Source organism: Carcharodon carcharias, chromosome 23 (assembly GCF_017639515.1).
Source record: "Carcharodon carcharias isolate sCarCar2 chromosome 23, sCarCar2.pri, whole genome shotgun sequence".
NCBI classification, from domain to species: domain Eukaryota; kingdom Metazoa; phylum Chordata; class Chondrichthyes; order Lamniformes; family Lamnidae; genus Carcharodon; species Carcharodon carcharias.
This window is the reverse complement of record NC_054489.1, coordinates 16,934,162-16,946,962: the sequence shown is the minus strand read 5'-3', so window position 1 is coordinate 16,946,962 and position 12,801 is coordinate 16,934,162. Positions and strand designations below refer to the sequence as shown.

At 37.3% G+C, this 12,801-nt stretch overlaps 1 protein-coding gene across 9 annotated transcripts in view; it reads left to right on the top strand.

Annotated features, from left to right (window-relative positions):
* Positions 1 to 12,664, top strand: part of LOC121294060 (signal transducer and activator of transcription 5B-like) — a 170,207-nt gene extending 157,543 nt beyond the window's left edge. For all 9 annotated transcript variants that reach the window (XM_041217607.1, XM_041217610.1, XM_041217601.1 and 6 more), the window contains 9 exons: positions 496 to 618; positions 715 to 807; positions 2,018 to 2,224; positions 4,885 to 4,979; positions 5,666 to 5,808; positions 6,209 to 6,364; positions 8,490 to 8,541; positions 9,534 to 9,641; positions 10,508 to 12,664. In XM_041217607.1, the coding sequence (XP_041073541.1) occupies positions 496 to 618; positions 715 to 807; positions 2,018 to 2,224; positions 4,885 to 4,979; positions 5,666 to 5,808; positions 6,209 to 6,364; positions 8,490 to 8,541; positions 9,534 to 9,641; positions 10,508 to 10,634 (1,104 nt within the window). In that variant the 3' untranslated portion in view covers positions 10,635 to 12,664. The remainder of the gene's footprint in view (positions 1 to 495; positions 619 to 714; positions 808 to 2,017; positions 2,225 to 4,884; positions 4,980 to 5,665; positions 5,809 to 6,208; positions 6,365 to 8,489; positions 8,542 to 9,533; positions 9,642 to 10,507) is intronic.
* The last annotated feature ends 137 nt before the right edge of the window (positions 12,665 to 12,801 follow it).

Here is a 12,801-nt window from a genome sequence, read left to right as displayed (position 1 = left end):
TTTGCATTAGTGAGAGAAAAACTTAACAAAGTTTTCTACTCATGATTCCCACAAGTTAGAAATATACTTGTGTGATCTTATGGTGAGGACAGGATTGGGCCTGGCTGTTATTGATGGCCCTTATTCTGTAGCCAGCAACATTTGTTGTCCAGCTCAATGTGCAAATTGTAAGGCTCTGGTATGGGTGGAACTGCTCTCTTTTATAATATGCTCCTTTCAGGAGAGGTGAGGAATTCTTCTAATTGTCATCTGAGCATTTACACTCCCTGTTCTTGTATTGAGATTTTTCTGATCACAAAGCAATTTTTTTTTTGCTCATTAAAAAATACAATTTCACTAAATATGTTGACTTAAACAGAACATTTATTGTATAAGCTCATAGGTCAGAATTTTTTAAATTTAGTTTCAATTTATTCTGGTGCAGTCAGTGCCAACCCTAAAATCAAGAATATTGTGAATCCATTTAGAATTTGATTAAATTTTGCTTTTTTGTAGTCTCTTAAACGAATTAAACGTTCTGATCGGCGTGGAGCAGAATCAGTCACAGAAGAGAAATTCACAATTCTTTTTGAATCACAGTTCAGTGTTGGCGGAAATGAACTAGTGTTTCAGGTTAAGGTATGTTCTACACTGTATTGAGAGATTTGAAATGTGTAATTTGTTTAATGTCGTTGAATGTATGTAATGTCCAAGTAATTGTTTTCTCTCTGGCAGACTTTATCTCTTCCGGTGGTAGTGATAGTTCATGGCAGCCAAGACAACAATGCCACTGCCACTGTACTTTGGGATAATGCATTTGCAGAACCAGTAAGTTGCAAGTTGATTGTTCTGCTTTCAATATAAAATTTAAATCTGTATGAACGCTTATGGTGATTTAAGCAGCACTCCAGACTGTTTGAAGAGGTTATAGTAAGATACATATATGCAAACCCCTACTCAATGTAAAAACAAAACATTAGTTATAGACAGAATTATTAAACACCCAATTGAATACAATTAACAGTATTTATGCTTTACTAAAATCAGAATCAAACATTCTGTGGGAATGCTATTGATTTGCAGAATTATGCATGATCCTGCACGTAATTTGCAAAAACATCCATGGATTCAACTTTTGAGTCTGGTAAAGGCCGATTTGTGAGTTAATTTTTTTTCTCTGGTGGAAATAGTCTGAACGCTTTTTTGACATTTTAGTGTGTCAAGTTTCCTACTGGCTGGAAGCCATCATGTTTTGGGTATCCCATGACACTGTACTGCTTGGGAAAGTATTCCATAATAAAGTGTACTGATTTTGAAAGCTATATACTGGTTTGCGACACCCATGGCTCCAAAATGGCTCTTAGATTAATTAGTTATATGAGAGCTGAAAAATAGAGTGGCTAAACAGCAAAAGTGGCTCCTACTCCAGGATCTGTATGTTAATAAATATCTTGGCTTTTTTTCAATAACACCTAAAATAGTGCTGCAATCTTGTTGAAATAAAAAAGTCTCCCTTTCAAATAACACACACACACACACACACACACACACACACACACACACACAATTTACTTCAAAATTTATAAACTTATCAACTCTAATCTCAAACTACTTCAGAGGTTGAGAGATGTCAGTTTGAAACTTAGATTCAATTGTTAGTCACTTTTCCATAATCTTAGTAAAATATTCGTGACTTTAGCCTGGAGGTCGATTCCACCAGTTGGGAGATGGAGCTACAATGGCATCAAGGAGTTACAGCTGGCATCATAATTTAATACCCCTTGTGCTATATTTCAGTGCCCTTCACTGATTTACCATAGCATCATTAACAAGATTTTTGTAGTCATCTGTCCACCTGAGCTGAAGTTCAATCAACATACTACACGATGAACTTTCTACATATACCTGTTTAGATAACTATCGGTCAGTTATTTGCTTCTTTATATTGAATAGCCTGAGTTTTTATTGGGTGATAATGAAAAATTAAATTGGTGGAAATGTTTTGAAGTTCACACTAGTTTTCTACTTTTAATTTCAGGGTAGAGTGCCATTTGTGGTTCCTGACAAAGTACTCTGGCCACAATTGTGCGAGGCACTCAACATGAAGTTCAAAGCAGAAGTTCAGAGTAATAGAGGACTGTCAGAAGAAAATCTTGTTTTTTTGGCTCAGAAAGCATTCAGCAGTTCAGCCATACATGCAGATGATTACAGTAACATGACCATCTCCTGGTCCCAATTTAATAGGGTAAGAAACGGCTTCATCGTCTGATTGGGGAAAAGCTATTTTGTAACTTTTGTCCTCTTCTTGCAAATGTGAAAGACTTGGAAAAGATAACTTACAGCTCCAGAAAAATTGACAGTTGAAAACCAGTCATGATATGGGCCTATCAGCTGTAGGATTATACCAGCAGAATAAAAAGGCGACTTATTATTTAAATGGAGAGAAACTTCAGAATGCTTCAGTGCAGAGGGATCTGGGTGTCCTCGTGCATGAATCGCTGAAAGCTAGTATGCAGGTACAGCAGGTAATAAGGAAGGCAAATGGAATTTTGGCGTTTATTGCTAAAGGAACAGAGTATAAAAATAGGGAAGTGTTGTTGCAACTGTACAAGGCATTGGTGAGACTGCACCTGGAGCACTGTGCACAGTTTTGGCCCCTTTACTTGAGGAAGGATGTAGTTGCACTGGAGGCGGTTCAGAGGAGGTTAACTAGATTGATTCCAGAGATGCGGGGCTTGTCTTATGCGGAGAGATTGAGCAGTTTAGGCCTATACTTGCTAGAGTTTAGAAGGATGAGAGGAGATCTAATTGAGGTGTACAAGATGCTAAAGGGGATAGACAAAGTAGACGTGGAGTGGATGTTTCCCCTTGTGGGGCATTCTAGAACAAGAGGCCATAGTTTTAGACTAAGGGGTGGTAGATTTAAATCAGAGATGAGGAGGAATTACTTTTCTCAAAGGGTCGTGAATCTGTGGAATTCACTACCTCAGAGTGCAGTGGATGCCGGAATGCTGAATAAATTTAAGAAGGAGATAGACAGATTTTTAATTAGTAACGGGTTGAAAGGTTATGGGGAGAGGGCGGGAAATTGGAGTTGAGGCCGAAATGAGATCAGCCATGATCGTAATGAATGGCGGGGCAGACTCGAGGGGCTGAATTGCCTACTCCTACTCCTAGTTCTTATGTTCTAAGTGTAGTGGGCTGAAGTACTTAAACACCATATGTATTCAACATTCCAACGCTGTGGAACATTGTTGCAAAAATTGCAGTGAAATTGTGTGTGTATATTGTTAACTCTAGATTAGCTAAAATATTTAATGTTTGTCAATGCAACAACTAAAACAATCAGTTTAAGCCCCTCCTTTTTCACACGTGCACTCTTCTCCCCAACCTATTGTCAGTTAATGCTGGCAATTTCTCTTAGTCATCCTTGAATTTTTCAGTAGCCTGTTTCCTTTTCCCACCTGCAGTTCAAGGTTATACTTTTTGTTTCTCCCAGAATTCATGGTGATTGTTTTTTTTTACCACCCTGCACTCCCAGTTCATAGTCACTTTCTTCATCTTCACCAAACCCCATTTTTGTTGACACTCTTCCTTCTCATCCCAAGTTTGAGATTATATTTTCTTCTCTTGTCTTCTCTTCCCTGACTCCATCCCAACCTCCAGTCTCACCATTTCATGCTGGCACACATCATCATCTCACCCCCTTCTCCCCTACCCATTTCAAGATAGTAATTTACTCCCTACCTCAAATCATTTCATGCTTCTTTCCCTGGAGTGTCAGCCTTGGCTCAGCTGGCAGTACTCTTGCCTTTGAGTCAAAAGGTTTGGGTTCAAGTCCCTCTCCAGAGACTTGAGCACAAAAATTTAGGCTGAGACTCCAATGCAGTACTGAGGGAGTGCTGCACAGCCCGAGGTGACGTCTTTCGGATGGCACTTAAGACCGAGAGCCCGTCTGTACTCTCAGATGGATATAAAAGATCCTATGACACTATTTCAAACAATAGCAGGGGAGTTGACCTCTCCAATATTTCTCTCTCAGTCAACATCACTAAACCAATCCATTATCACATTGCTGGTCATGGGAGCTTTCTGAGCACAACAGCAACAGTTTACTACACTTTAAAAGTACTTTATTGGCCTTTGGTGCTTTGGGACGTCCTGAGGTAATGAAAGCTGTGATATCAATGCAAGTCTTTTTTTTCCATTCCTCATTAGCACTATTCCTCTTTTTTTTAAAAAAAAAGCATTGTCCCTAGTTCTTGCTATCAGTCTTGGATCATAACCTCCACCTCATGCCTTGCCCCTTTCTCCTGATGACTGCGCATGTTCCAAGGATTCAAATGCCAATGCATGCTGTGGGCAGAAGTTTCTATTCTTGAGTTTTCCTACCTATTGTTCAGCAAAGTTCAATCACTTCTTGGTGCAGCAGTGGGAAATAGGAGCAAGGAGAGTAGCTGAGTTCTCCTTTAATGTGGATGCTATGCTGAAAGCGTTGGCTAGTTATGTGAAGTGTGGACATTCGAAATGCATTGTTTTTACATGTTTCTTGATGCCCGTATTAAAAGAATTGTGGAGAGCACTCACCATCTGCGCTACTTTAATATGAATATTCGTAACTGTATGTTGAATGGCTCTTGAGAAAGTCTGAAACTTAGATTGACTAAAATTAAGGGAACAAGGCATTTATGGTTAGATTTTATTTTGCATATGCTGTCAACTCTGCTAGAAATTTCCCACAGTTCATTCCTTTTCTGAGGATGGAGGAATAAATATAATAAAAAGGTGAACAGGATCCTGTTGAAAACATCTTGGCGATAATTTATACTAAATTTCCTGTATAGCTTCGTTTAGCAATTTTGTCATATTAGTACATGCAGTATTTGGAGTTTTCTTTTCTTAAAGGAAAGTTTGCCAGGTCGAAATTTCACATTCTGGCAATGGTTTGACGGAGTCATGGAGCTGACAAAAAAGCACCTAAAGCCTCATTGGAATGACGGGTAATGTCTTCTGCTTTCATTGTCAATAAAGCTATAAATTGTAAATATGTTAGTATCTCTGCCATATCTACATGTTGCTGCATTTAGATAATGTGCAAACAATTCGAAGCAGGGCAAGTCAATTTATAGTAATGAGTTTTTAAAGACTTTTTGTTTATTCTAATGACTTCAAGCTGACCATTGCAGTAATTAGAAATGACCCCTCCTAGAGGCTCAGCCAGTTAGGGCAATGAGTAGCTTACTTTGCTTCCCAAAATTCTCCAATCCAGTCTTCTATATCTGTTAAATTAGCTAATCTCAGTTCAAAGACAATGGGGCACTGGAGATAGTCTCAGTTTCTGGAGAGTGGTAAATCAACCTGGGTCCCTGTACCAAATCGCCATCAGTTACCCCTGCTTCACCAGCTGCATGTGGCAATGATGACTTGAAAGCAAAGTGCTTCCAAGCATTCGCTATCTAAACTCTGATAAAGAATGGCTAACATGGGCAAAGTTCCAGAGGGCACCATGTTCCTGTAGGAATCAATGCTATCAGGAAAAGAAGCATAGAGGGGGGAAAAAAAGATAGTGAAATGAGCAGAAAAGTGTTCTGGATACTCTTTTTATTTGTGACACAAATTATCTTTTGTTCAGAATATATAGTACTAAAGCTATAATAATTTCAATGCATATCTGTGCTTCATGCAGGGCAATTTTGGGCTTTGTAAACAAGCAGCAGGCACAGGACATGCTGCTTTCCAAGCCAAATGGAACCTTCCTGCTGCGATTCAGTGACTCTGAAATTGGAGGGATTACAATAGCTTGGGGAGCAGATAATCCCAACAAAGCAGGTGTGGTCATGGGAAAAGCATCAACATCTAATTTCTGACTTTGTGGCGACTATCATGGCATCTGTGATTGAGAAAGTTCCTTAATTGCTCTTTTATATATAATTGTGCGAAGATTCTGTATTTAAAAAAAAAATTAGCCTAGTACTTTGTAATCTTTGGCTAATCTTCACCATAATTGGTGCCATGAAAGACCTATGATTACTGCAGTAACTTACATGGCGCTGCTTTTTGTGTCTTAACACTTGGAACATTAAAACAAAATTTATTGTTTGAATGGTCCATATTGTTGTAGCTTTATTAATTACACTCCTTTGATACTTGTTATGAAAATTCTACTGTTTTCCTACTAAAACACAAATCAGATATTAACATTAAAATTAAAACAATGTATATTTTATAGGAGAAAGAATGGTTTGGAATCTCATGCCATACACAACCAAAGATTTTTCAATTCGATCACTGGCAGATCGCATCAGCGATCTCAATCATTTGCTGTACTTGTATCCAGACAGACCCAAAGATGATGTGTTTTCCAAATATTATACACCACCATTATGTAAGTATCACTTGCTTTGCTAGTTAAGAAAGGCTTCCATAGAATTTTGTCACATTATTTGTGCTATTTGTCAAAGCCACACAAATTTTTTTTAATGAAGATAGCTTGAATTCCAAATACGGTATGTGTTATGTGGCAGATGATGTGTGCCAGGTGGACCAAATCCACAAGGGAAACTTGGCCATGCTATCACAACGACTTTGCAATTTGTATTTAATATGAGACAATTTGTACACTGAATTCAGAAGTAGAGAGTCCGCTAACAACTGTAGAGATTCTAAAAACTAAATTAAAACATTTATTAACAAAAGAAAAGATTTCAAGTGCATACATAAGATTACAGTTACTTAATACTGTAACAAGTCCCAAAGTTCCTAATTAACCCAACTCCCAACTACACACTCTTTAAGGCAATAGTCCAAAATAGATTTTAAATTTAAATAGCAAGGTACCAAGTTTACCACAGCACCCACTCGACAGTGGAATTCAAAAGGCTTTCCTCCATCTTTGGTTTTTGGACACAGACTTCTACAAAAGTGGCTGGAGGCTTTTTACCCCCCCAAGGCTGTTTTACACAGTCCTTTTAGATCTTGCATGCGCCCCCCCCCCCCACCAAACATAATCTTCCATCCTTCTTTATATATGTTTCTCTCTCTTTAATCTGTAAATTCCATTGTTCTATATGTCTTTGGAAATTTACTTTTCCCATAATAAAATCTTTCATGTTGCCATTTTGGTCAGTACGTTTGGGGTAAAAAATAAACATACAGCTTGGCCTTGCTTATCTTGTTAGTTATAAATATCCTATCATCCCTTTGAAACCCAAACAACCCATTCACTTATCTAAAAATGCAAATTTCCTTCACACCCTACATGCTAAGCCCTCATCCATGTTTACTCATTAGTATTTCAAATGCCTTTTACCCCTAACTGCTTTTGATAATTTCAAGCTTGCAGTCTAGTTGACTCTAATTCAGTTAAATCACATGGGCAGAACCATCTGCACTCACACCCATAAACCTACTTTACAATAAACCACAATAATACAATGAAAAAATGTTAGTTTCATGACATATGGTACATGAGCTTTTTGCTTATTTTTAGAATTACTTCTTTTGGCAGTACATGCTTTCCTTTCTTTACAAGAGGAGAACTGTCCTGCTTTGGCCACCGATAAATAAGTCTAATTTGTCCACCAAACCTATACAAAAGCATTCAATGGCGCTTCTTTACTTTCTTGGCATAATAATTGTCTGTTTCATTAGTAATTTAACACAACTGTAATCATGTTGGTGCAGTAACATGCTTATGTAGGTTTGAGCCTATGTGTTCAATATTTGCCAATTTGTCAGGGGAAGAGGCTAAACTAAAAGCCAGGCACTTTCATACTGGTTAGGAAAATCAGGATGAATCATTCTGCATTATTTTTGCTTAGTTCCTAGCAACTGTTTTCAAAGCTTTACCTGGTGAGGCCCAGGAGCATGTCATCTGCCTACTTTTTAGTTACATGAACCTAAAACGCAGTGGCGTAGTAGTATTGTCACTGGACTGGTATCCCATGCTCTGGGGATCTGGGTTCGAATACCACCACGGCAGGTGGTAAAATTTGAATTCAATAAAAATCTGGAATTAAAAGTCTGATGATAACCATGAAACTGTCGTCGATTGTTGTAAAAATCCATCTAGTTCACTAATCCATCTGGAAATCTGCCGTCCTTAACGGGTCTGGGATGTGATGTCTGGTCCGCATGTGACTCCAGACTCACAGCAATGTGGTTGACTATTAAAATGCCCTCTGGGCAATTGGGGATGATCAATAAGGGAGAAAATTATTCATCATAGACAAGCAATGGGAGCTAAATGTAAATAAATGCTTTCAATGTTGATTTTTTTTGTGGAGGGCAAAAAATGAACATTATTTCATTCTCTCATAGTTCTGTGAAACAATTGCTTTTCAAATCTAGCTGTTAACATTAAAGGTGAATTGTAAGTACATCTTGATTCTGTAGCAAAGATGTACTTTAAAGCTGTCTTAATTTTCTAGAATCTTAAAAAATCTGTATTACAGTATATATGAATGTACTGTTGTAATAACTTTGATTTTTCTTCTTATCTCCAACTGTAGCGAAAGCTGTAGATGGGTATGTAAAGCCACAGATCAAACAGGTGGTTCCAGAGTAAGTACTTTGCCGTAAAATTAAGCTTCTTTTAATTTTAAATTCAAGTATGATACAAATTGTCCGACTTAATCATATATGTCTTGGCATTTAATTACAAAGTATGTAATTAAGACTGCTGTTATAGTTATACCAAATAACAAAGGCTATAATGCTGGATTCAGACAAGCTTCTGTGCATAGAGTATTATTGTAAAACTCTTTTTGTTCAAGTATGTTTCCACTGTGAAGTGAGCAAAAGATAAATTAGTCATGATTTACTTGGGGCAATAAATCTGAATTAGTTTTCTGAAAGTTTAATGGTGGCAATTAAATAACACATTCATGGAAAACCAGAAAGCTATGTCTTGGGTTAAAACTTGTGCATTAACCTTTTAATTTCTGCATTAATCCAATTGATCTGTAATCAGTCATTAGAGTTTCCAAATTTACCTGTTTATTCCTTAATCCCAGCTATGATGGTATGCTTGTCTGTCAAGAGAGTTTATCATGGCTTGTGAAAGGGCTAAAAGGAGAGGTAAATGACAAGATTGTTTTCCCTGTAGTGGATAGAGATGGGGTGATGAGGGGATGAGCTCCTTTGGCGATCACCCTGCCTTGTGTCACATCGACATGTTCGTTCCATTTTCAGCAGATAATTTGACATGGGACAAAGAAGTCTAGAAGAGTATAGGGCATGCATGCACTAGAGTACCAATAACCATTTGTTAATACAGAAATGAAGAGAGTAATTTTGATTTCCCATAATGTGGGATCTTTGCTGTGGAATTCTCAAATATTTCCCTCAGTAATGAAATTTGGCATATTAGTAGCAATGCTCTTGATAATTTGGATATCAGAATTTAAGGTGCTATGCCATTATGTTGTATGGAGTGTTATTGTTGCATCTGTATTGCCAATAATTGGAGGTTATTGTATGTACGTTTTAAATTTAAAATATGAATATTAAAACAACTGCTATTCCACTAAGATTGATGTTCTTTCTGCTTACAGATTTGCTACAGCATCATCAGATGCTACATCAGCAAGCAGTACCTATATGGAACATGCAGCCTCACCTGCCGTTTGTCCCCAGCCACAGTATCCCCTCTATTCACAAAAGTAATTATTTTTTCACTTGTTAACTATTATGCTTTGGTGGCCTTTTAACATTAATTTTTCTCTGAACAGAGCAAGAGATATTCCAATGAACATATCTTTTCCCCTGTGATCCAGTTGGTGTATTCTTTACTGCACTGTGAACAAGCCAAGTTTCCCCCAAGGCTACCCCTTCCCTAATCCTCTCTCTCGTCTGTCCTGTCTTTCCTCATGTCTTCTTTGAGCTATGTTTATCCATGAGACTCTAATTCCTACTCTTATGACCCCATTTCTGCTAAACTGTTGACCACTCATACCATCCCCCTCTCTGGCCACTTTCTCGGGCTGAATCAGAATTTTCACAATCACTGTCTTATTTTCACCCTAAGTCAGATCCATATCTTGTCCTGTCACGTAGACCACCTATTTCCACCCCCATAACATCACTTTTCTCTATCCCTGCCTCGTCTTATCTGTTGCTGAAAACTTTATCCATGCTTTCAGCAATATAGGTACTAAAACTGTCCACTACTCTCTCCTTTTAAGACCCTTCTTAAAATCCTACCTCTCTAACCAAGCTTTAATTCACCCATCCTAACATCTTTCTTTTTGGCTTGGTGTCATTTTTTGCCTGATTGCTCTCCTGTAAAGCACCTGGGGATGTTTTCCTACTTTTAGTAAGTGCTATATAAATGTACGTTGCTGACAACTTTGATATTGGATGTACAAAGCAACAAAACAGCCTTTCCCTTTTGGGCAGATTCTGTTGGAAAAGATGCATTCAGAAAGCACAATAGAATCAATTATTTTTGCAGATGAGACTTGTCTTATTGTCCTGTTGATGAATTGAGCCTTTTTTTAATTATAATTCATTATTTTTTTCCATTTAGCCCAGACAGTATGCTTGATCCTGACGGGGATTTTGACCTAGATGATACAATGGATGTTGCCAGACATGTGGAGGAACTTCTGCGCAGACCAATCGACAATCAGTGGCTTCCTCATCAACCGACATGATTGACCATCTCCACCTCATAGAAATTATTGTTTCTTATGGTTTCATTCCATAAGTTGCTTCATTTCCAAATCATTCATAATGTGAAATGTTAATAATGCTTGTGAATCTAATATTTTTGTGCATGTTGCGACAACGCAAATGTTTTTAAATGTCTTGCTTGCTTGGAAGAAGGCTGCAGTTTTGGAGACTGCAGGTCATAGTTTTCTGTTGTACAAAATGCAAGTTGCTGTTTGCATGATTTTTATTTACTTTTTGAGTTTTAGTTGTTGCTTTTTTGGTAGGTAATCCAGTACAGTTTTAATTTGTATTTTAGTCTGTTTTGTGAGTCAAATAACCCAATTAAAACCCAATTTAAATCACTGCCCTTACCAAGAAGCCAGTCGGAGCTACTTCAATTGTTTGGGTTCTACTTTTTAAATAATTTGCTAGGATAATTGTATTTTGTTGGAAATTAATATTCAGTTTTTGGTTGGCAACTTCAGTTGAACATTGGGTCATAAATTGGCACAGAAGGGCCACACTAACAAAGATTTTGCTCTTTAAAAAAAATTTAGGCCCATCTTTAAATGTTAATGACATTCTCATGGTAAGACATTTAGGAGGGATAGTTTATTATGTATATTTTTGTATCCCAGAACCATTTTGTTTATGATTGTATTGGTTGTTTCCATAATCACTCTGAACTGAACAGGTATTTTTTTTTTTAAAAAAAAAGAAAATCTTGCATCCGGTCTCTCACATCAAGACAGTTTTAGAGGAAGCTCTTGTTACATAGTTTAGGTTATGTAGTTTGTATAAAAAGTGCATGAGTTTGGGATAGCATATCTGTCGAAATTTGCACTGAACAAAATCAAGGTATATATATGCTCTTAAGATGACCAGTTTGTATTGTATCAACATGTGCAAAAAACTGCCGAGTTGCCAAAATTCAGTCATACAAACTAGTTACCTTATGACTCTAACTTTTAAATTTTTAAATTTCTTATGGGTATCAGAAGAGAGGAGCTGTACAACAGCTGCTTCTTGGATCATATAAGGATCTACGTGCAGGGCTACTAGGAAGAAAGTATCCCTCGGGTTAATTTAGTTGCCCATGTGGCCGCATCAAAGTCCTGTCTTTTATTTCTGTCTTGTTTACCAATATCTTGATGATCCCTCCCTTCTGACTAATGAGGGCTACGTATGATATGGATTTAATGCGTTTTGACCTATAGTGGGTAGTTATCACAATGAGGAAAAATAGCCAGGCTCATTTCTGAGATGCCTTAATAAGCTGTATTAGAGGTTAATTGCTGCAATAGAGAGTAGTATAAGAAATTTATTTGTATGTTGTTGGGTATGACTGTGACTATATTTGATCCTAGCAGTACTGGGACACGGGTTGAACAAAAATTATTCCTTGGTGCAGCAGAAGCCTTTCAATGGGACCACCCCTCTAGTAAATGGACAAAGGGAAATTTTTTAATCATTTGTTTTTCAACAACCACTAGACAATGTACAGGAATTGAAACAGTGTTTGTTTTCTTAAAGGGGTGCCCACTCTGATGTTTGCCATAATCCCATGTTCAGGAACGTCATGTTCAGCCTAATAACGACAAACAAAAAGGGGAAGACGGAAGCAGATGTTTACATTTTAAATTATCCATTGTACTTTCCCATAAAAATATCAAGTATTCTAACAGCTTGTGCCCATTGCTTATTTGCTTTTTTGTTAATACACCTAGGCCTACTGAGATGTAACATTTTATTTTACAGTTACAGGATATTTGGCTATCTTTGATGTAAACTAACAAAAGTCTAGAGTATTGTTACTGCCAAACAATTTTTGCTAGTTTTGATACAATTGTAGACCTGTACATATCATGGAGAAAAGAATTGTTTCTTCTTCTTCTTCTTCTTCTTCAGGGCTCTTACAGGCATGTGCTTCATCACAGTGCAAATGGGAGAAGATTCATTTCTATCTCTCTCAATTCTGATAGGAATGCTCCCAGTATCTGACTTTTCTTCATAAACCAGTTCTTCAGCTGTTATTGGTTTATTTTTCTCATTGATAGAAAGTTCCTCCTAAAAACACTCAACCTAACTTTAGGAATTGCATTATGATCAACTTAATTTCTGAGGCATCTTGAGATGTATGGTCTGACTTGGATACAGTCTTATGCACTT